The 25000-nt window shown below is 43.9% G+C and overlaps 3 protein-coding genes across 10 annotated transcripts in view; all 3 read left to right on the forward strand.

Annotated features, from left to right (window-relative positions):
• Positions 1-4036, forward strand: part of dusp29 (dual specificity phosphatase 29) — a 4045-nt gene extending 9 nt beyond the window's left edge. The window contains 6 exon segments of one of the 2 annotated variants that reach the window (NM_001039837.1): positions 7-225; positions 1019-1242; positions 2862-3069; positions 3252-3357; positions 3417-3747; positions 3798-4036. In NM_001039837.1, the coding sequence (NP_001034926.1) occupies positions 89-225; positions 1019-1242; positions 2862-3069; position 3252 (570 nt within the window). In that variant the 5' untranslated portion in view covers positions 7-88 and the 3' untranslated portion in view covers positions 3253-3357; positions 3417-3747; positions 3798-4036. 2 annotated transcript variants of the gene reach the window in all.
• An 18-nt stretch (positions 4037-4054) lies between these two features.
• LOC100537640 (carbohydrate sulfotransferase 15) lies at positions 4055-12723 on the forward strand. Of its 7 annotated transcripts, none has more exons than XM_073919061.1 (8): positions 4055-4247; positions 8318-8587; positions 8805-9138; positions 9371-9499; positions 10069-10225; positions 10375-10531; positions 11592-11739; positions 11925-12723. In XM_073919061.1, exons 1-8 carry the CDS (start codon positions 4224-4226, stop codon positions 12125-12127), a joined length of 1422 nt encoding a protein of 473 aa, XP_073775162.1. In that variant the 5' UTR covers positions 4055-4223; the 3' UTR covers positions 12128-12723. The 7 variants fall into 7 exon arrangements, 5 of the variants coding, with proteins under 5 accessions (XP_073775162.1, XP_073775163.1, XP_073775161.1 ...); XM_073919062.1 differs by having other exon boundaries at positions 4151-4247; positions 10375-10438; XM_073919060.1 differs by having other exon boundaries at positions 4151-4247; positions 8805-9160; positions 9255-9499; positions 11925-12722.
• Positions 12724-19508: 6785 nt separating this feature from the next.
• Positions 19509-25000, forward strand: part of cpxm2 (carboxypeptidase X (M14 family), member 2) — a 30201-nt gene continuing 24709 nt past the window's right edge. The window contains exons 1-4 of the mRNA XM_073919059.1: positions 19509-20080; positions 20856-20948; positions 22378-22487; positions 24806-24945. Of these exons, the coding sequence (XP_073775160.1) occupies positions 19861-20080; positions 20856-20948; positions 22378-22487; positions 24806-24945 (563 nt within the window). The 5' untranslated portion in view covers positions 19509-19860. The remainder of the gene's footprint in view (positions 20081-20855; positions 20949-22377; positions 22488-24805; positions 24946-25000) is intronic.

Consider the following 25000-nt stretch of genomic DNA (forward strand, 5'->3'; position numbering starts at 1 on the left):
CCACACCACCTGTAAAAGAGACTGAAGTGGGGTTTCTGAGGGTGCTGCGGATGGTTTCAGAGCTGTGTGTGAGGGGATACTCCTGAAGATGAGCTCTGCACAGGCTGAAGACGAGCAGGACTACGAGACGCCCAGCTGCTATGAGCTGCAGAAACACTTCTCACACGGCGGCGTCGCATACACTCACGTCAACGAGGTCTGGCCTGGTGTCTACATAGGGAACGAGTGAGTGTCTGCACTATAATAACAACACATACTAATTAGTCAACAGCCAACTGCATCAACTAAACGTGCTGAGGCTGTAAACCACAAACCAGGAACGCCCTCTACAATGAGCTGCTCTTCAATCGAGTAGTGGTTTTGAACAGGTCTTAGATGAACACTTCAATTTGGAAATATTCTCATTGTACAGCTCTCCTAGAGTAAACAGCTCAGTTCTACTGTTTTTAATCCATTCGGCTGATCTGGCGGGATCACTGTTAGCCTAGCTTAGCATAGATCATTGAATCGGATTAGACCATTAGCATCTCACTCAAAAAAAGAAAAAGAATGTAGATAACCATGTTTAAAGCTCGATTCTTCTGTTCTCACATCACATCATGTAGAAGCAATGCAATTATATTAAACAGCGCATGAAAATAGTCCATGTCTAGAGTGCTGTAATGTCACTGCGCTGTTGTGGTTGTGGTACGGCAACGAAAGTATAGTTCCAGCAGTATCAGCATAGAAAAACAGCTATTTTACATTTTCTGTCAGTCTCAGTATGTGATGGAACTACAGAAGAGTCCAGCTTTATATAGAGAAATTATCAAGTCATTTTTAGTGAGATGCTAATGGTCTAATCTGATTCAATGATCTATGCTAAGCTAAGCTAAATGCGGGCTGAATAAATTCAGGAGAGCTGTAAAATTTGCATATTTAAAAAAGAGAGTGTTCCTTTACGGCGACCTTTATTAGTTGTAGTGTGTGTGTGTGTGTGTGTGTGTGTGTGTGTGTGTGTGTGTGTGTGTGTGTGTAGAGAGACGGCGAGGGACCGATATAAGCTGCAGACCCTGGGCATCACACACATCCTGAACGCGGCGGAGGGCGAGTGGAACAGTGTGGACACCGGCGCTGAATATTATAAAGATATGCAGATTCATTACTATGGCGTCACAGCGGAGGACACGCCCACTTTCAACATCAGCCAATACTTTTACAGCGCAGCAGAGTACATCCAGCAGACCCTCAGTGACCCGCACAGTGAGCAAACACTACACCAACACTACACACAAAAACACAATAATTACACTACACTAACACTAAACCAACACTTAAATAATACTACACAGAATAACACTACTAACACTACACTAACACTACACTTAAGCCTGGTTTATACTTCTGCGTCAGGTGACCGGCGCAACTCACGGCGCAGGCAACGCGCGTGGCTGTGCATTTATACTTCTGCGCGCTGTCTCAGTTGGTCTGCATTAACACTTCCGAAACGCTAGTTGGCAGTGAAGTGTAAATGTTCCTCTGTGTAGAGTTTCTTCGCTTCTGTTTTGCTTTCCTGAACACTTCCTGGATGTACAAGTGACTCAAACTCGCTCATTTTGAGGCAGGAACCGGCGGACGTGCAACAACTTTAACCATGAGGTAAACACAGAGCAAAACTTTCCATCTGGAGCTCCTTCACGGGACTCCACACTTGTAAACAATCGCTCGCGCCATTCGCGCGGCTCTCGGTCCCGCCCAGACTCGTCGGCGCTAGCAAGCCGACCAATCACAGAGCTTGCGCTACGCGTTGTTGCGACGTGTAGTTACAATTTTTGAGAGGTGCACGTCAGTGACGGCGATGGCCACGGCGAAGGGCTATGCGTCAGCGCCGTAGCCTACGCCGGTGTTTGACGCAGAAGTGTAAATCAGCCTTTACACAAAACTTACACTACACAGAATAACACTACACTAAACTAACGTTAAACTAACACCACACTAACACTACACAGAATAACACTTAACTTATACTACACTAACACTTAAATAACAATAGACTAACACTTTGATAACACTAAGCTAACGTTAAACTAACACTGAAACACTAAACTAACCCTAAACTAACGTTTAACTAACACTATACTAACATTACATAAACATTACACAGAATAACACTAAACTCACACTAAACTAACGTTAAACTTTGGGGATGGGGATGTTGAGATGGCGGAGCGCTGGATGGCAGAGGGGTGTCGCAGACGAAAGTGAAGAGGGTTGGGGAGTCGGGCAAGAAAGTGAAAGTGAAGAAAGGAGGAGGGCGGCTGAGGAGGGGGATCAGAAAAATGAGGTGCCGGATAAGATTTCAGAGGTGCTGGATCCGGATCCGATGTGTTCCGGCAGAAATTAAGCCCTGGGTAAACTAACACTACAAAGAATAACACTAAATTAACACTACACTAACACTTAAATAACACTTCACTAACGTTAAAATAACATTGATGTAACACTTTAACACTAAACTAATGTTAAACTAACACTACACAGAATAACACTAAATTAACACTACACTAACACTAAACAAACATTAATCTAACACTACACAAACACCACACAGAATTACACTTAATTAACACTAAACTAATATTAAACTAACATTTGACTGTTTTCTTCCTCTGTTAAACAGCAGTGTGGAAATATTACATATGAAAAATAATTAAAACAAGTGTGTGTTATGATAGTTTACGCTGACACATATGTGTGTGTGTGTGTGTGAGTGTGTATATAAATATGTATATGTGTGTATATCTGCTTGTGTGTGTGCGTGTGTATAATGCATATGTGTGTGTGTGATGTCTCTCTCTCCCTGTCTCTGTGTGTGTGTGTAGATAAGCTGCTCCTGCACTGTGTGATGGGCCGCAGCCGCTCCGCCACACTCTTCCTGGCGTTCCTAATGCTCCAGCATGGGATGAGTCTCCTGCAGGCTGTAGAGCAGCTCGCTCACCGCAGACACATCTGCCCAAACTGGGGCTTCCTGAAGCAGCTGAGAGAGCTGGACACACACCTGCAGGAGGAGCGGAGGCGCACACACACCTGACACAAACACACACACACACACACCTTCAGGAGGAGCGGAGGCGCACACACACCTGACACAAACACACACACACACACACCTGCAGGAGGAGCGGAGGCGCACACACATACCTGAACACAGACACACACACACACACCTGCAGGAGGAGCGGAGGCGCACACACATACCTGAACACAGACACACACACACACACCTGCAGGAGGAGCGGAGGCGCACACACACCTGACACAAACACACACACACACACACCTTCAGGAGGAGCGGAGGCGCACACACACCTGACACAAACACACACACACACACACCTGCAGGAGGAGCGGAGGCGCACACACATACCTGAACACAGACACACACACAGCGCTTCACAGTCAGCAGGTCCTTGTGCAGAAGGTCAGCTAGGGTTCAGAGGTCAGCAGGTGATAGTCAAGTGCAGATGTGGAGACTGATGTTCAGTGACTGTAGAAACGGATAATTAACTCAATATATACTGAATGCTGGAATTCTGCTGTGTCAGCTCTATTGCTAAAATGATCATCAATATAAACAGATTAATCAATGGTTAAACAGCAGAAAAATTATATTTTTGTTATTTATTTTTTTTATGAATAATAAAATGTTATCTTAGTAATTGTTTGACAAATACTTCTCTGTTGTCCATCAGTTTTTCTTCCAGTTTATTATATTATTCTTATAAATAAGTATAAATATATTATATTTATTATATTACTCTCATGTTCATTATATTATTATTTCTACACAATGAAACTGACTGTTCAAAATATTGCAGCACACACACACACACACACACACACACACACACACACACACAATACTAATTCAGTGTATTTCAGAATTACTTCGCTGTTTGGTGTTTTGTCGTTTTTGTGATATTTAATCAAATTCGTAATAATAAAAATATTTTTACATTTTTGATTTGTAGGTCAATAAAACATATTTTGCCGTAAATTGATACAGAAATATTTTGTTGTGATGAGTAGTTATTGAATGTTAGCGCCGCTCTGTTCGCGCTCGTACCAGTATGTAAATGTAAACTATGACTATAGGATGAAGTTGCTGTGATTGACAGGTGAAGTCTGGCCCCTCCCCTCGCACCCCTGCTCGTGAACGCGCACAAATGATTGTTTCCCGCTGAATGGAGTCTGACAGGATTCTGACGGTGAGCAATTTTACTGATTAATCGATGATTAAAGTGATTAATTGACTAACAGAAGAGCTGTGTGTGAGATGATGTGAAACAGGAGAATATCTGAAGCATGATAAATCACTTGTAATTTGATTTATGACAGCCTTTCACTTCAGTGAAATTGATGAGCTGATTAGTGTCAGAATCAGAAGTGCATCCTCACATTCAGCAGATGAGGATTCGAGGGTCAGAGATTCGACGAGTTCGAGCACAAAGGACGAAGAAATGCTCGTAAATTAAGATTAAAATGGTTGTTACTCTTTAAAAGTGAACGAATATGCGAATATAAACCCAACTTTACCTCAGTCATGAGCTGCTTCTGTCCGCCGCCGCCGTCCTCCGTGTTTGTGTTCTGACAGATCCTTCCGCTGCCAGGAGAGCAGGAGTGGGTGCTGTCAACATAGTTCAGGAGAAGCTTTAGTGGACAATGAGTTCTGAAGATCTGTTTAACATTACAATTAACACCAGCCTTTATATAATATTACTTAATGGGACAGTCCACCCAAAAATGTAGATTTACTCATCATTTACTCTCCCGCGAGCTGCTCCAGACCTCTGAATTTCATTACTTGTTGAACACAAAAGAAGATATTCTGAAGAAGGTTGGGAAAAAGCTACGGTACCCCGGAAGGGACGTAGTGGAGGAGAAAAAAATTGGCTGGGTGAAAGAAAACAATGGGTGGGAGGAAAATATATTTCTAAGTTTTTGCGTTCCCTCGCAAAACAGTTTTTCCACAAACAGCTCCTGTTCACTTCACTTCACTCTTGTAAACCCTCCCGTTTTTGCCGAAATTCTCCCGTATTTTACCATTCTATCCCACTTTCTTTACATTACTGTGCGTCTATCGTCGCCTTTCATATGCTACCTCTGAACAAGTGAATGCATGTATAAGCGCTGACTGACAGACGCGCTCCATACAATAAACTGACTCCAGATCAGCTTCTGTACGCGCCATTTACAGAGGAGCACAGAGGAGCGGGTGTATGTTTAAACAGACAAATACACTGAATAATATGTAAACATCTCCGTCCTGCATGTTTTATTTTAAACAGCTTATTTTCTCTTAAATGAGCACAAACAGTTTCTAAAGTAATGGACTGCTTTCATTATAGATCTGTGTATTCTTACAGAGACACCTCTGTGACCAAACTAAACAAAACTTGAGATTCATTGCTGCTCACTTGTTTGATAGCAGAAGTGTCCCTTTAAATGGCGCGTACAGAAGCTGATCTGGGATCAGTTTATTGTATGGAGCGCGTCTGTCAGTCAGCGCTTATACATGCATTCACTGGTTCAGAGGTTGCAAAGTGAAAGGCGACGATCGACGCACAGTAATGTAAAGAAAGTGGGGTAGAATGGTAAAATACGGGAGAATTTCGGCAAAAACGGGAGGGTTTACATGAGTGAAGTGAACAGGAGTTGTTTGTGGAGAAACAGTTTTGCGAGAGAACGCTAAAACTGAGAAATATATATTTTCCTCCCACCTATTTTTTTCTTTCACCCATTATTTTTTTCACCAAGCCAATTTTTTCTCCTCCACTACGTCCCTTCCGGGGTTCCGTAAAAAGCAGCCATTGTGATCCATAGTAGGAAAAATAAATACTATGGAGGTCAATGGCTACTGGTTTCCAGCATTCTGTTCAACAGAGGTCCTCGAAGGGATACAGCTGCGGATACTCGCGTCAATATAGCAGCCTATTTTTGGCACTGCACAACAATAATCAATATTTTTACATTATAGGGTTGGGGTAGGAGAAGACTTTAATGAAATACAATTTAATGGGTAATTTAATAATATTGTAAATAATGTGTCTGAATTGTGCAGGAATGCAGCTTTCCAGGACAGGTTGATGAACCTGCTTCAGAAGATGTTGATGTGTGTTCAGCTGAAGATTAAGCTTTGGAATGTGGAAATACTGACAGTGTTTTGGGTGAAGTGTCTCTATAACTGCTCCTGTAAAGCTGGCATATTTACTGTGCCTGTAACAGGTGTGTGTATCGGGAGTGTTTTTGCTCCGTCGGGTTGATTCTGCTGTGGATTTGGGAAATATTACACTGTTCCTTTTCTCAAATATTAGGCAGATCATGATCCTGAGCAGCTGATGCAATGATGAATGTAAGACTTGAGATACCACAAACACTTTGATTGCTTTGATAATTCAAACATGAGCTGAAAACACAGAGACAATCGGCTCCACAACCCACCTGGTGGGAATGTGAGGAAGCCAGCTCCCCTCCATTCCTCATTTACATTTGAAGCATCCCTGTTCACCCACCCTCTCTACATACTATACTCATACGGTCATTTCTAAGTCTGAATGTTCTAAATCAACCCAAGTGACTTTATCTGTCATGTCTGATGTCATTTGAAATGTCTCAGTGCAGCTGCTACAATGGTCTCATTCCCTCACAAATAGACATAATCAAAACAATAGATATATAACTTCAGCTATCTGCTGAACCCCTGTGAACGCTGTGCCTTTCCCACAGGCAGAAACTCTTACATTAAATGCAAATGCCTTTTGTTGTTCACAAACCCCTTTCCTGGAGGGGATTCTTGGATTTTCTACTTAAGGGAAGGTTTCTACAATGTTCTGCGCGATTCTGTTGTCCAGATCAGCCCATAGTGTGAGCTCTTCATGCTCCACGCTGTGTACATTTTGAAGTCAGGTCTGCATCTTTTAATCTTGGATTTATCTGTGATGATTTGATGTTTATAAATTGACGGAATGAATTGGCATAATACACATTTACCTGGCTATTAAATTATGTTTTGAATTATTCACACAGAGTTTGTGTTATTATCTCTAGTAGATTATGCTAAGTCCATAACACCACAAGCCCCTGTACAGGTTAGTAACGGACTAAAACACTGTAGACGGAGTACAACTGGTCTGCTTAATCCTATAGTAATGATCATTATATGACTAAATGGCTCTGTTTGATTTTGGAGGTAGCAGATCTATGGCGACCGCATAAAAATATCCTAATCTGAGTAAGTAGAGTTCTGCCTGTTTAGGATAGCGGTCAATCGCCACTGTTTAGTAACCAATACTGACACGCTTGTGCTTAAGAGATTGTATACTCGGCCGGTACAAGACTCAGGATGTTATGGGAATCCGAATGAAGGAGAATAACATACAATAATGAACCAAAGAGAATATTCAATCATAATCTAAAGTAATGTTAAAGGAACTAAATAATCTTGTCAATGTTTTATGAATGGAGTCAGATAATACGAGGATAAATATATTAATATTCTAAACCACCTCATGCTGAAATGTGAGTCAGATATGAGTGAAGTTTAAAGTAAATCAACATTGTGCACTGGAAAGACTGAACATGCTGAACCTTCATCCACCAGTAGACACCGTCATTAGACTATCGTGCTGGACCCTACAGACTCAATGAAATATTCTCATTAAACTCTTTGTTCTTTACATAGCTGATTGCACTGACAATTAAATCACACACAAATGATCAATGGAAATCAAATGCAGTAACCCATGGAGGTCTGGATTTTTCACATATGTCACATTTGCATCATTTTTTAAATGTTTTTTTTCCTATTAAAAGTAAATATATTTCCAATCTGATATGTAATGAGGAGAGAAAAAGCAGCTCGAGTTCAGCAGATGGAGGATTTGAAGATGGAGTTGATGATCGAACGCATCAAAAGATGTTGCTGTGCGCCTGGCGAGATACGCCACTCCCGCTGTAGTGTGCTGCGCTCTTTACTCATGCTGTCTCTGTCAATCAGGCATTGATGGGCGGAAACCCTGAATATAGCTTATTCCAATCAGCTGCGCTATTTGCAATTAGCCTAAAAAAACACTCCAAAATTGCCTTTTTTTAAGGCCCATTGGTGAATCCGGCCCTGCCCTTGCTGACGTGATTGTGCGCAAAAACAACCATACACACACATATACATATATTTACAGACATGTATGCACACACACACACACACGCATATATATATATACACACACACACACACACACACACACAGAGCGTGTCATTAGTGTGTTCTGTGTTGTTGAAGGCTCCCCCTGGTGGACGCTGCAGGTCTCCATGCTGCCGCTGCTGGTTCCTCCTCTTCCTCCTCCTGCTCTTCATCAGCGTCTCCTTCATTCTGTGTGTGGAGTGGAGGTCTGCCCTTTTCACCACCGCAGTGTTTCTGGGCTATGACGCTGCTCCACAGGACCTGAGTGAAGACACCCTCAGAGATGTGGTACGGCGCATCTTCACTAAAGTCAACTTCACACACAGACGGGTTCCAGAGGTCAGAGAGCTGCACCGGCTGAATACACACGTGAGTACAACGCACACACACACACACAGTGCTCAACACAGAGGGACATAGAAATCTTGCAGCCTGCTAGTGTTCCTGGAGTGTGTCAGAGCAGCACAGAAGAGTAAATCAGGCATTATGAGTGTGAGATGCAGAGATCTCATCCCTTATCTAACTTATCCCTCTCTCTCTCTCTCTCTCTCTCTTTGCGTATGTGCGCGCGCGCGTGTGTGTGCAGCTCTTCTCCGTGATTCCTCCACACTTTCTGCCGGAGGTCAGGAACCCCTGCTGGTTCCAGGAGCTGCGTGGAGACGTGAGCGCGGATCCGTACTCCTCTAACCTGTTCACTGGACTCTTCATGCAGCCTGTGTTTGCGCATCTGAACGCCTCCTTCAGACAGAGTCTACTGCTGCATGATGGGAAACTGCTGCGCTTCCGCTGTCTGCCCTACTTCTACATCATCGGCCAGCCCAAGTGCGGCACCACAGACCTGTATGAGCGCCTGCAGCTCCACCCGCATGTCCAGCTCACTGCGCTCAAAGAGCCACACTGGTGGAGCAGGAAGAGATTCGGTGTGTGTGTGTGTGTGAGAGAGTTTGTGTTTGTTTCTGAGAGTGTGTGTCTTTAAGAAAGTGTGAGAGTGTGTATGTCTGTGTGAGAGAGAGTGTGTGCATGTGAGTGTGTTTAGGTGTGTGTGTTTGTTTGTGTGTGTAAGTTCCCACATTCTGAACTCCAGCAAAGTCGCTTTATGCCACACAATGTGTGTGTGTGTGTGTGTGTGTGTGTGTGTGTGTGTGTGTGCAGGAATCCTCCTTCCTGGTGAGCCTCCTAAGCACCTCTTCCCGCTGGACCATTATCTGGACCTGTTTGATCCGGTGGCCCGTCAGATACAGCACAGAGTATTGGGAAACTCCAGCTGGAGCATCATCACTGGTACAGCAGACACTGTGTGTGTGTGTGTGTGTGTGTGTGTGTGTGTGTGTGTGTGTGTGTATGCTGTACAGAGCATCTGGAGAGTGTTGATAGCGCTTCACTTTTTCCACATTTGTTTGTTACAGTCTTATTCCTAAATGGAGTAAATGTATGTATTTCCTCAACATTCTACACACAATCCCCCATAATGACAATGTGGAGAAAGAGTTTTTGAAATTGTTGCAAATATATTAAAGAATAAAAAGCTGACATCTCCAGAATGATCAGTGGAGACAGAATAGACCTGAGCTCCATGTAGAGCTCCCGGCAAAGCCTGTGAACACTGATGTACAGGTGATTTAATAAATTTGCAACAGTTTCATAAACTCTTCTCATTGTCATTATGGGGGATTGTGTGTAGAATGTTGAGAAAATCAATCAATTTAATCCATTTAGGAATAACACTAACATAAACAAATGAGGAAAAACTTGAAGTGCTGTCAATACTTTCCGGATGCGCTGTAGTTTTGTGTGTTTATACATGTGTGTGTGTGTGTGTGTGTGTGTGTGTGTGTGTGTGTGTGTGTCAGGTGAGGCGAGCGCCTCCACCATGTGGGACAGCAGTGGTTGTGAGTATATGCACGGCTGCAGCTCAGGCCCGGAGCCTCTGTCTCTTACTCAGGACTTCCTGCACGCTCTGCAGCCGCACGCTCGCTTCATCGCCATCCTCAGGGACCCCGTGGAGAGGTCAGAGGTCATTCATTCACACACAGCTCCATGATTAAACTCTTCTGGCCAATATGTCATCAGCTTGAACAGTTGTCAGTCTAGTGGATGTGTTGTGTGTTCAGTGGTGCTGGATTGTGAACTGGTGTGTCTCTCTGCTGATCCTCCAGGCTGTACTCAGACTATCTGTATTTCGGCTCGTCTAATAAGTCCGCGCAGGATTTCCAGCTGAAGGTGTGTGAGTCTCTGCGCATGTTTGAAGCGTGTCTGCAGCACAACACTCTGAGAGGCTGCGTGTACAACAACACACTCAGAAATGCCATGAGTGTGAGTTCGCTGATCCATCAGACACCTCATTTGCATATTGATGCTGGAAGCCCCACCCACAGTGAATATTGAGAGTGTGATGATTATTATTCGCCGTTGTGTGTTTAAGGCAAATGACCACATTGTGGAACACACGCTGACAATCTCACTGTGTGTGTGTGTGTGTGTGTTTGTTTATATGTGTGTGTATTTAAGTTTGTGTGTGTGTGTGTGTGTGTGTGTGTGTGTGTGTGTGTGTGTGTGTGTGTTTGTTTATATGTGTGTGTATTTAAGTTTGTGTGTGTGTGTGTGTATTTAAGTTTGTGTGTGTGTGTGTGTGTTTGTTTATATGTGTGTGTATTTAAGTTTGTGTGTGTGTGTGTGTGTGTGTTTGTTTATATGTGTGTGTATTTAAGTTTGTGTGTGTGTGTGTGTGTGTTTGTTTATATGTGTGTGTATTTAAGTTTGTGTGTGTGTGTTTGTTTATATGTGTGTGTATTTAAGTTTGTGTGTGTGTGTGTGTGTGTGTGTTTGTTTATATGTGTGTGTATTTAAGTTTGTGTGTGTGTGTGTGTGTGTGTGTGTTTGTTTATATGTGTGTGTATTTAAGTTTGTGTGTGTGTGTGTGTGTGTGTGTTTGTTTATATGTGTGTGTATTTAAGTTTGTGTGTGTGTGTGTGTGTTTGTTTATATGTGTGTGTATTTAAGTTTGTGTGTGTGTGTGTGTGTTTGTTTATATGTGTGTGTATTTAAGTTTGTGTGTGTGTGTGTGTGTGTGTGTGTGTGTGTGTTTGTTTATATGTGTGTGTATTTAAGTTTGTGTGTGTGTGTGTGTGTGTGTGTGTGTGTGTGTGTGTGTTTGTTTATATGTGTGTGTATTTAAGTTTGTGTGTGTGTGTGTGTGTGTGTGTTTGTTTATATGTGTGTGTATTTAAGTTTGTGTGTGTGTGTGTGTTTGTTTATATGTGTGTGTATTTAAGTTTGTGTGTGTGTGTGTGTTTGTTTATATGTATGTATTTAAGTTTGTGTATGTGTGTTTGTTTATATGTGTGTTTTTAAGTTTATGTGTGTGTGTGTGCAGGTGCGGCTGCAGGTGGGCCTGTATGTGGTGTTTGTGCTGGACTGGTTGTCGGTGTTCAGTCGTGATCAGCTGTTAGTTGTGCGTTTGGAGGATCACGCCGCAGACCCCGCGCGCAGCATGCGTTCAGTCTTCAGGTTCCTGGGATTGGGTGAGTCCTTGTTGTGTGTGTGTTTGTGAGTTTTTTAGTGTGTGTGATGACCATGACCTGCTGTGAGCAGTAGAGGGCAGCACACACCAGCGGGTCAGAATACAGCCAGGATAGAGAGGTAAAGAGTTTGTGTGTGTGTGTGTGTGTGTGTGTGTGTGTGTGTGTGTGTGTGTGTGTGTGTGCAGAGCCGGTGTCTGCTCAGACAGAGCTGCTCATCAGCAAGCGTCCCGTCTCTAACAGCAGGCGTGCGGCGGCCAGCAGTCTGGGCCCGATGAGCACACACACTCGAGATCTGCTCACACACTTCTACACACCCTTCAACAAGAGACTGTGTGCTGCTCTGCAGGACCAGGCCTTCATGTGGGACCATCGCTCTGCACACGCCTGACACACACACACACACACACTCTCACACACACACAAAATATGCAAATCACATTCATAACATACAAGTGAATAAGTGTCTCTCGGGGCCGGACGGATTCTGCGCATGTTTTTTGCTATTTCTGCTGAGAATGTTGGTAGAGTTTGTGGATTTCTGCTGAATTATTTTGGGAGTATCAGAACTAAAACCTTAATATATGAAAAATATATCTCTTTAACTTTTATTTAATGTTTAAAATGCAAATTCATTTATATTTACATTATTTGGTGAACAAAGCAAGTCTCTCATATAATATCTCTAGTAAAAGACAGAAATATGAGCGTACACACGGCACTGCACATAAACCAGATGCACATTTTCACATTAGTCAATGATATTACTGAAATGAATCACAACACTGAATAAATATAGATTTACACACATTTACTCGAGTAAATAAACAGAGTTAATGATGAGCTAAAATCTCAAGACGACAGCTGAAGACGACATGAGCAGGTTCAGATATAGCAGTGCTGTTTAATATTACTTTGCTCTTCTGGATGAAGTCTGTTTTGTCTTTAGTTTGGCTGGAATAAATAAAATATATTTTACTCATTATAAATGGCTATTGTCATCATCATCATTATTATCAGTGTTTCCCCTCGGTTTGTGCTGGGGGGATTGGGGGTTTGTGGTGCGGCTGTTCAGACTGACACTGACTCAAACACACGGAGTCATGGTGTTCATTTAGCTGACAGCAGTAAATAACTGATCCACTATTTGAACTGCACAAGCTGAAAATGAGCGATTCTGAGCAGCGATTCCTTGTCATGGTGATCGGCTGATGCTGAGCACTGATTCTGATGCTTCAAGCTTTATAATACATTAAGCTCATTTCCCCTCTGAGTATGAACCTTAAGGGAAGATCTTGCCTTACCTGAGAGAATCAATGAAGGATCCTGCATTAAATCCCTTAAACACGTCTCCTATAAGCATTTAGGAGTGAACGTGTCATGGACAGAAGCAGCTTTACAGAAAATAATTCATACATTTTATTTCGGCTGAGGCTATATATAATATACGAGAGCGCTTGTGCATCTTCCTCTGCTTATAAACTCATAAACAAACACCTGCGAACGGTTCGGGAGATCGGCGAGTACCAATAGAGTCATTCAATGTGATTATCGGCCAATACCGATCTATGGCTGATCAATCAGAGCATCCCTAATATATAAATACAGCAATAGTTAAAGCATATAGTGTCAGGTTTCAGGAAGGATGAGGGAGCGAGGACTCAAATGCAACAGAAGATGGTATTTATTAATTAAAATAAAACAAAAAGGACAACAAAAACCACCCCGAGCGGGAAAACATAACTATAAAACAAACAGACAAACTTGGCTGGGTTGGCAGGACAAACAGGACTGGATATCACATGACAGGGAAATATCGACAACGAACTGGCACAGGACGGCAGACATGAGGGGATTATATAGAGGACTAAATTACCACACAAACAGATGAACATAATTAACTAATAATGAGTTAACAAGGAGACAATAGACGGGAGAGCGCATGACACAAAGACAACACAAGCCATGCGCTCACGTAAAACGAGACTAGAACACGCAGCCAATGAGAACTCATTAACTGTGTGTTCATGACAACACAAGCACACCGTGCATGTAAACATACACCACATGCTAAACAACACCAACAGAAGACCGAACGCAAGACACGAGTACACGATGAATGAAAGCACTCACCGTGCACTCACACACGCAGCGTGCATGCTTCATCCCAGCGCCGACCGAAACCGAAACCAACTGGACTGAGACGCTGGGAATGAAACACCCCACTACAGACAGACGAACACTAACACGAGTACAAGAGCGCACGCGTCCGAGGCACGCAGAGCTTGATGCGGCCGCGCACACACCCTGCACACACCCACGACGCCATGCGCGCACACAGAGACAGACTCAATGACAGAAACAGGACAAGGCAGAGCTAGTGTCTGCCACCAAAACAGGAATTTACAAGACCAGAGTGGCAGAACCCAGACATAGAGTGCATATGTGACCTTTATACTTCACTCTCGTTACACATATGTGAAACATTACCGTATATATGAAAGCCGAATGTGAGCTTGTATCTCTTATGTGTGATTTGCATTTATTTCCATGGATCATGTTTCAATGTGAAAGTTTAATAATCAAATCATTTTAGGTATGTTATATACACAGATATCACCTTGATTGTGCAGATCAACTCACCATACACACAACATTTCATTACCTTCATTACCGATGATCTAATAATGTGCAGCGTCTGTGAAGCAGCTGTGGAATAATAATGAAAAGAGCTGTTCAATACAGATGCAGAGTATTAACATACACACGCTGGTCTTTCACTGAGGGAAGAAGTCTTAAAGTGTATACAGACTGGAGAGATGTGTGTGTGTGTGTGTGTGTGTGTGTGTGTGAGCGAACTATACTTTAACCAGCAGTACAGGTGAAAAGCTCAGAATAAAAGCACTGTAAATGTGTGTGTCCTGGGCTCACCTGTGTGTGTGTGTGTGTGTGTGTGTGTGTGTGTTTGAACTCCTGCATCTGTCATCATTGCTGTGTGTTTCTGAAGACTCGTAAATGCGCTGTGCAGTCTGATGTGTGTGATGCCGCATCAGCGGCTCAGGAAGCTCCGCATCACACACACTGAGGCCTCTGGGTAATGTGCTCGCTCTGTGTTTTATGCTTCTGGCCTGACGGAGACGTTCTGTTATTGTAGAAACGCGTGTTTGGGGTTTTCAGGAACATCCAGCAAACTCAGCACGGTCTGAGCTGATTTACGGCCTCCAGTGGTTCCCCTAACGCTAGATTCTGGTTCCCGTTTGGTTGTACGGTACTCCGGGAACCTACAGTAACCTTTCACGATGTTTTTTAGGTTTGCATCTTTTACAACCGTAAAATAACATTCACAGACTGCTCTGCTAGGGTTTGGGGAATGTTCCGGCATCGATGGACTTGCAGTGAGCGTTCCCAGGGCTGTGTGTTATTATTTTGTTGTCATGGAAACAGACGACTGAGGCCAGTTCCATAAACACACACGCCGCACGGCAGAAACACACTTCCTTACCCGCCGTCCTGTGTCTAATCCAAACATCTACTCAAATCAAGACGCAAACTTCTGCTGTGCAGTGCCTAAAACCACACACACACACACACACACACACACACACACAATAGATAAAACCACACACACAATAAACATACACACACACAATAGATAATAACACACACACACACACACACACAATAGATAAAACCACACACACAATAGATAATAACACACACACACACACACAATAGATAAACACACACACACAATAGATAATAACACACACACACACACACACACACACACACACAATAGATAAACACACACAAACACACACAATAGATAAACACACACACACACACACACACACACACACAATAGATAAACACACACACACACAATAGATAAACACACACACAATAGATAAACACACACAAACACACACAATAGATAAACACACACACACACAATAGATAATAACACACACACACACACACACACACACACACACACAATAGATAAACACACACAAACACACACAATAGATAAACACACACACACACACACACACAATAGATAAACACACACACACAATAGATAAACACACACACACACAATAGATAAACACACACAAACACACACAATAGATAAACACACACACACACAATAGATAAACACACACAAACACACACAATAGATAAACACACACACACACACACACACACAATAGATAAACACACACACACAATAGATAAACACACACAAACACACACAATAGATAAACACACACACACACACAATAGATAAACACACACACAAACACACACAATAGATAAATACAAACACACACACACACACAATAGATAAACACACACACACAATAGATAAACACACACACACACACACACACAATAGATAAACACACACACAAACACACAAAATAGATAAATGCACACACACACACACACAATAGATAAACACACACACACACACAATAGATAAACACACACACACACACACAAAATAGATAAATACACACACACACACAATAGATAATAACACACACACACACAATAGATAAACACACACACACACACACACACACAGTTCAGTTATTGATTGATTTGTTTATTCTGTGTGTGTATTGAGTCCGAGACAAATTTCCTGAATAAAGTATAACTCAGATCAACTCAAATGACTGATTAAAGACATCACTCACACTAAATAAATCAATCAAAGCCTTAATCCATAATTAAAATGTTAATTAAACTCAGATGTGAATGTTGATGTGGCAGAAGAGGAAATAGACGTAAGCTCATACTGTGTCCACATACAGCAGGTGAACTGATCTGCCAGTGCATTACACTGTATTCATATTAGCTTTAATCAATCATCATGAGGGGAAACTCCTGAATCTAGCGTGATCAGCATTTCTCATTTTTATCTGCATCTTGTTTTTACTGTAACTATTCAATACTATTTTCATCTTCTGCAGGTCTCTGGTTTGAGTCTCGGCTGGGTCAGTGTGTGTTTCTGTGTGGAGTTTGCATGTTCTCCCCGTGTTGGTGTGGGTTTCCTCCGGGTGCTCCGGTTTCCCCCACAGTCCAAACACATGTGCTATAGGATATAATATGGTCATTCCAGTAGTTTAATAACAAATATGATTCTACTGGAAAACACCCAGCGACCCCATCTTACTGTGTTGTGACCCTCTTCTTTAAGATCCACTGGTCAAATATAAACAAAGCGTCTTGAATTAAGCTCTGTCTGCAGTTCAGGGTATTCTGACCTCTGCTTCTCCAGTTAGTCTGATCTCTACAGCTGAGCATGCTAGCAGAGCGTGATGTGTGTTTCTTCCAGAACTGCATGAAGACTGATGTATAGTGAGCAGATGTGCAGCCTGAGTGTTTTTGCTGTGCGTGCGTGTGTGTGTGTGTGTGTGTGTGTGCGCTCCTGCAGACCCGTCTGTCTAACATCAGCATGAGCTGGAGCTTCAGGCGAATCCATCATCTGCTTCATGTTAATCTCAATCAGCAGATGCTCTCCAGATCAATAACTCACATCTAACAATGTTCTTGCCATGTCCGGAATGATGAGTGTGTGTATGTGTGTGTGTGTGTGTGTGTGTGTGTGTGTGTGTGTGTGTGTGTGTGTGAGTGTGTGTGTGTGTGTGTGTGACTGACAGCAGCTGCAGAACAGTGGCCATGAGGTGAGTGTGTGTGTACTGAAGAAGAGCTCATGTGTTTTCATGGTCATGTTGGCATTATTGCTGTGAAAGATAGCCTCAGCTTTCTGGTGTGAGGGCGGAGTCAACCTGTCACTCACATAACACACACCAATGAAATGTGTTAATGACACCCGCATTCACACATGAAGAACTGCTACAGTAATTTACAGTGTGTACTGTGGTTAAACCCTACTGCAGTGTGTAGTTATTGATCTGTTGTGGAGATTCTGCAGTTGCTATGGTAACACAACAACTATAGTAATTGATCTGTTGTGGTGATTCTACAGTAGCTATGGTAACACAACAAGTACAGTAATTAATCTGTTGTGATTCTGCAGTTGCTATGGTAACACAAGTGCAGTAATTAGTTATTGGAAGACTTTGGAATTGTTTGGTTCTGATTGGGTTAAGTGTGAATGCTGAACAGCTGATCTCGAGAGTGTAGTGTGTGTGTGTGTGTGTGTGTGTGTGTGTGTGTGTGTGTCTATAGTGTATCGCAGACAGATGTTTTCCCGCCGGCAGTTTCCTCCAGCTTCAGGGTTTGATCTGGAGAATGTGTGATGGCGGCGGCGTCTCGTGTTTACCTGATCAATCCAGTGAAAACACACTTTCATTTGCACTGAGGAGAGCTGGTGTGAGGAGGAACACGCACACACACACACACACACACACACACACACACACTGACTCTAATATCTGAGCGTCTGTGAGCAGTGCTGAACTGCTCTGTTAGTGTGAGGAAGGAGAACTCATAATGAGACGCAGCGGTAAATCATGTCTGAACACATCAGCATCACTGCAGCTCCACTGCAGCACATCAGACGCTAAACACACACACACACACACACACTTTCTCACACAATAACACACACACACTGTACATGCACACACACTCACAGCTCAGCTCCTCTGAGAAACACAGCGGTCAGACTAAAGTTATAAAGCTCTACAGCAGTGGTTCTCAAGCTGTGCTTCGTGGAGGAATCGCTGAATAATTAAAGTCAAAGTAACACACTTTTAACCCTTTGATGCGTTCAGCACAGATGTGATCAGGAAATTGATTTTAATAGGCTGAAGCTTTTATTTCATTTGTAATGGTCTGCTGTTTGTGTATTCCATCATGTGAAGCTGATCTCCCTATAGAAGGTCTCTGGTTTGAGTCTCGGCTGGGTCAGTTGGTGTTTCTGTGTGGAGTTTGCATGTTCTCCCCGTGTTGGTGTGGGTTTCCTCCGGGTGCTCCGGTTTCCCCCACAGTCCAAACACATGCGCTATAGGGGAACTGATCAACTACACTGGCCGTAGTGTATGAGTGTGTGAATGAGTGTGTATGGGTGTTTCCCAGCCCTGGGTTGCGGGTGGAAGGGTATCGGCTGTGTGTAAAACACATTTTATAATAGTTGGTGGTTCATTCTGCTGTGGCAACCCCTGATTAATAAAGGGACTAATCTGAAGGAAAATTAATGAATATTTTATGCAAATGAGTTTAATGAGCTTGATGTTCATATGAGGATGAACACTCCGTCATCGTTTACTCACCCTTTATCCAAACCTTCACGAGTGTCTTTCACCTGTTGAACACTGATGAAGACGTTCTGAAGAATGCTGGAAACCGGTCACCATTGACTTCCATAGCAGGAAAAACAAACACTGAAGTCAATGGTGACCGGTTTCCAGCATTCTTCAGAATATCTTCATCAGTGTTCAACAGGAGAAAGACACTCGTGAAGGTTTGGATAAAGGGCGAGTAAACGATGACGGAGTGTTCATCCTGGCTGACCTGAGCCTTAAATGTTGTGGCAGACGGCTGAGCGTGGTGCTTAATGGATGTAGAACAGCATGAGTTCATAATGTAGTCACACGTCAGCGTAAGAGAAGAGTAGAGTAGAGTAGAGTAGAGTGTGTGTTTGGCTTCTGCAGTGAGTCCTGATGAGATGAGCTCTGACACACACACACACACACACACACACACACACACACACACACACACACACTCATATACACACACTCTCAGAGCGTCACTAATGTGCTAATCATATCCAGGCCTGGGCAGGTCTGAGTATCACTCGTGTGTGTGTTTGTGTGTGTGTGTGTGTGTGTGTGTGTTTGTGTGTCAATCAGTATGAATTAATCTCTGTTCCCTTTCTCCATTGGTTGTGTGATGGTAATGAGGTCAGCGAGGCTCCGCCCGGTGGGAGGAGTCACAGCGAGACATTAGAGAGCGAGACATCAATCAGCTGTGGATCAGATCGTCTGCAGCTCTGTGTGTGTGTGTGTGTGTGTGAAGAAGACGTCAAAAACACACCTGCAGACAAACATCTCCATCTGTGTTTGAGTGTGTGTTTGTGTCTGTGTGTGTCAGAGCTCATCTCATCAGAACTCTCTCTGATCGGCGAGTGTGTGAACTGTGGATCAGATGATGTGGTCTCTCCAGACTCTGCGGCTGCTGCTCGGCATCATGGGATTCCTGCTGGAGGTCAGCTCCGCATCTGCGTCTGAGGATCAGGATTATTACCTGCAGGAGCTGCGCAGTCGAGAGCATTACCAGCGCGGTCTGCAGGTCGGACACACACACACGACACACACACCTGCAGCAGGAGAGCAGAACACACTCCTGACGGCTGATCCACAGTCAGGTACCTCACTGAAATACACACACACACACACACACACATCAGCTGATTTTAGCATTAGTGTGAGCTGGAGGAGCCGGTGTGTGTGTGTGTGTGTGTGTGTGTGTGTGTGTGCGCGATCCACCCTCTTAACATTACTAGTGCACAGAGGATCATGAAGGAGGATTTATTGGGTTTGGAGTGTGTGAAACATTCATTGAGCTTGTAAAGTTATTCTGGATGCACACACACACACACACACACACTGCAGTGTCAGTGATTCCCTGATGGTGTTTTCTGGAGTGTGTTTGACTCAGTGATTCGCTGATGGTGTTTTCAGGAGTGTGTTTGACTCAGTGATTCGCTGATGGTGTTTTCAGGAGTGTGTGTGACTCAGTGATTCGCTGATGGTGTTTTCAGGAGTGTGTTTGACTCAGTGATTCGCTGATGGTGTTTTCAGGAGTGTGTGTGACTCAGTGATTCGCTGATGGTGTTTTCAGGAGTGTGTTTGACTCAGTGATTCGCTGATGGTGTTTTCAGGAGTGTGTGTGACTCAGATTGTTGTGTGGCACATGTGAACGCTGGCAGAGTTTCCAGCATGGAGTGTTTCCACATGATTGTGTGTTTATCCTGCTGTGACCCTCACACACACACACATGAAAGTGTTCAGCTGCTCTCGTCTTGGCTCTTGGCTGGTGAGGAACGCAGCTGAGCTTTATAACCACTTAACACACATCAGCTCATCATCTGCCCGTCCACACACACTGACCCTCTGCTGTGTGTGTGTGTGTGTTCACAGTGAAACCTGCACACAGAAAGAGTGAGAAGAGCAGGAAAGCAGTGAAGGACGGCGGCAGGGAAGCGGACAGTTCATTCGCTTCTCAACCAGAAGGTGAGTCGACTCTGAATGAATCCAGAACAGCGGACAGAGTGGGATATGGAGAGGATTCTCATGTTTTCGGCGGTGTGCTGCACAGTTCAGATCTGCATGTCATGTTTCATGTATGTTCCTCTGTTCTGGAGGAAACATGAACGCAATATCTGCTGTGCATGACAATAAGCTGATGCTCTAATCATAACAGTGTTAATAACTCATCTCTAATAGCTGATGTCATGATGACAGCACAGAATGTCAGACTGGATAATCTTCAGGACACTAGTGTTCAGCTTAGTCACAGGTAAAGGCTTCACTAGGGTAACTAGGCAGCTCATTGGACGGCAGTGTTTTGTTCTTAGCCAATAGTAAACGTGATTTCATATTGATTTAACATTTGAGTTTAGTTAGTTTGTAAACATGTTTAAGTCTAGTCAAACAACAGGAGAAGCTGTGAAAATCTCTTAAACGGCACTTGTGTAGTATTTGCCCAATAACTACAATCTCTCAGCTCATGTTAGGGTTGTCACCGCTGAACACTGGAGCATGTTAAAGCCGCGATTCATCAGCGGATCTCTCGTATGTCAGCTTATAGACAGCAGCTGATCGACGTGTCCCTGTGTGTGTGGTTACTCACCGTAAACAGCGGTGAACTGATGAGCTTCACAGCCAATCACAGTCATTTCTGTTGAGCATGTGAACATGACAGTGCATCAGCGCTGTTTAAGAACACTCAACAGTGCTCAAATGTTTGCGGGAAGTGGACGCTTTTAAACCTTCAGTATTGATTGGTACCGAATGCCAGTATCATGACTACACTAGTACACGTGGACTTTATTGACCATTTAAATTTGATTTCCTGCTTGTTCTCAAACTATTTCATAACTTTAACAAGTGTGTGTGTGTGTGTGTGTGTGTGTGTGTGTGTGTGTGTGTGTGTCGTGTATATTTTAATAAATGTAAACTGCTGTGGTCAATATTATTGGCCCCTTCAGCAATATTAGTGTTGGATTGTCTCCAGAACAAACCACTGTTATACAATGACTTGCCTAATTACCCTAACTTTACCCTGATTACCCTAGTGAAGCCTTTACATGTCACTGTAAGCTGAACACTAGTGTCTTGAAGAATATCTAGTCTAATATGATGTGCTGTCATCATGGAGAAGAGGAAACACATCAGCTATTAAGTGGAGTGTGTCATCATTTACTGACAGGTGTCTTGAACACACCTCTTGCCTGTCATTGGTCAAGCAGACTGATAGCCCCGCCCCTCACACACATGATTGGCTGAGCAGTTGAGCTGTCCTGTGTGTCAGACAGACAGATGAAGTTTGGGAAAGTGTTCAGGAATCAGACTCTCTGTGTCTGCGCACACACACACACACACACACACACACACACACACTGGTGCTCTGACCTTTGACCCTGGGCTCCTCTGTGTTCAGACTGTCCTCCGCTGGGTCTGGAGTCTCTGAACATCGATGACTTTCAGCTTCACGCGTCCAGCATGAGGCACTACGGTCTGGGGCCACACCGGGGCCGGCTCAACATACAGGTGAGACCAGTGTGTGTGTGTGTGTGTGTGTGTGTGTGTGTGTGTGTATCATGTTTTCCTTATGTCGTGAATGGAAATGTCCCCACAAGTATAGCAATAGCAGTATATTCTGAGCGTGTGTGTGGATGTTTCTGGTCTCCATGAGGGAAAGAGCTGAGGATCAGGCAGGATGGAGGAGTGTGGAGGTGTTGGAGAGCAGAGTGTGTGTGCTGAGGCGAGAACACACAGACCGTACACACACACACACACACACACACACACACTACTGCTGAGAGGAGAGAGAGAGAGAGGAAACAGAGAGCTGGACGTGTGTGTGTGTGTGTGTGTGTGTGTGTGTGTGTGTGTGTGTGTGTGTGTGTGTGTGTGTGTGTGTGTGTGTGTGTGTACTGATAAATGTATGTGCTCATATATGTGGGTGTGTGTCTGTGAGAGTGTGCTTACATGTGTGTGTACATGTGTCCATGTGTGATTGTGTGTGTGTGTGTGTGTGTTTCCTGGGCACATGTTTGTGTTCATGTGCTTACTGTATGTGTGTATGTACATGTGTATCTCTGTGTGTGCGAAAGTGTGTGTGTGTGTGTGTGTCCTGTGCCAGTGTTTCTGCTCTCCGTCTGCTGTTTCTCAGACTGGTTCAGCTCAGTCTCTCCTCATCTGGATCCACTTTATGCAGAATCTGCTCTTTGTTTTCTGCTGGACACACACACACACACACACACACACACACAGTGACAGATAGAGCAGGAATGATCATCTGGAAGTGACAGGCGTGTGAAGCTGACCCAGATTCTGCTGCAGATCAACATCTTTATAGAGCTGCAGTCCAGAAACTCTGAACCGGCTGAAGGACAGACTGAACACACACACACACACACACACATACACACACACACACACACACACACACATACACACACACACACACACACACACACACACACATACACATAAACACACACACACACACACACACACACACACACACACACATACATACACACACACACACACACACACACACACACATACATACACACACCCGCGCCAGTGAATGAGTCTGATCAGTGTTTGTGTGTGTGTGTGTTTGTTTGTGTGTGTGTGTGTGTGTGTGTGTGTGTGTGTGTGTGTGTGTGTGTGTGTGTGATCTACAGCCAGTTTCTCTCACACCTCTGCCAGATGAATGGATGTTTGTTCATTGTGCTGAAGGGTTGTGCAGATGTATGTTGTAGAGCGCCGTGTGAGGGACAGCATTAGTGTTTAATCACAGTTAGTTCTTACATGTTATTACTATTGCATAACATAAATACTATTCATTATTACCGTTTAATAACGCCTGATTTAGCTAGTAAGACAGACTCAACTGGAAACCAACCAATCACACTGAGCATCTGTGAATATGTAAATACAGAATATTCCAGCACACTGCAGGAGCAGTGATCAGGTGATCTGCTGAATACTGATGTGATGTCCACAGGTGATGTCTACAGGTGATGTCCACAGGTGATGTCCACAGGTGATGTTCACAGGTGATGTCCACAGGTGATGTCCACAGGTGATGTCCACAGGTGATGTCCACAGGTGATGTCCACAGGTGATGTCTACAGGTGATGTCTACAGGTGATGTCCACAGGTGATGTCCACAGGTAATGTCCACAGGTGATGTCCACAGGTGATGTCCACAGGTGATGTCCACAGGTGATGTCCACAGGTGATGGTGATGATGATCTGCTCATCAGGAAAGCTCTAGTGCTTTAGGAGCAGAGATGGGTCGAGGATCTCCAGCACAGATAGGAGAGGAAATGAGTGAAGTGTGTGAACACAATGATCCTCAGAGAAAGAGAGGAGGACATGTGGAGATTTCCCCTTCAGCAGTGCAGAACAGCATTAAAGACTGAAGGAGTCTGGAGGAGTTTCAGTGCGTAAAGGACAAGAGCGCAAGCCTGAGCTGAACAAGCGTGACCTCCGACCCCTCAGGGGGCGCTGCATCAAGAGTCCTCATTCATCTATAAGCAGATCAGCACATGAGCTCAGCACTACTGCGCTAAACCTGTGACAAGCAGCACAATACAGAGTCACATCCACAAACACCAGCCAACACTGCACTGTGCCAAGAGGAAGCCCTATGTTAACAGTGTCCAGAAGCGCCGTTCACTTCTCTGGGCTCGGAGGGATCTGGGCTGGAGCATCACACAGTGGAGACGTGTCCTGTGCTCAGATGATGCAGTGTTTCAGGAAGAATTGGACGCCATGGATGACCTGAATGTCAGAGGCTGGTGTGTTGATTATAGTGTGTGTTTCATTGTGTGTGTGTGTGTTCTCAGGGCGGTCTGCTGGAGGATGACCTGTATGGTGGAGGCTGGTGTGCGGGACACACTGACCCGCTGCAGTGGTTTGAGGTGGACGCGCGCAGACTGACGAAGTTCACTGCTGTGGTCACTCAGGGGCGGAGCTCGCTATGGTCGTACGTACAAAACACACACACACACACACACACACACACACACACTCAACAACAC

Source organism: Danio rerio, chromosome 12 (genome assembly GCF_049306965.1).
Source record: "Danio rerio strain Tuebingen ecotype United States chromosome 12, GRCz12tu, whole genome shotgun sequence".
NCBI classification, from domain to species: domain Eukaryota; kingdom Metazoa; phylum Chordata; class Actinopteri; order Cypriniformes; family Danionidae; genus Danio; species Danio rerio.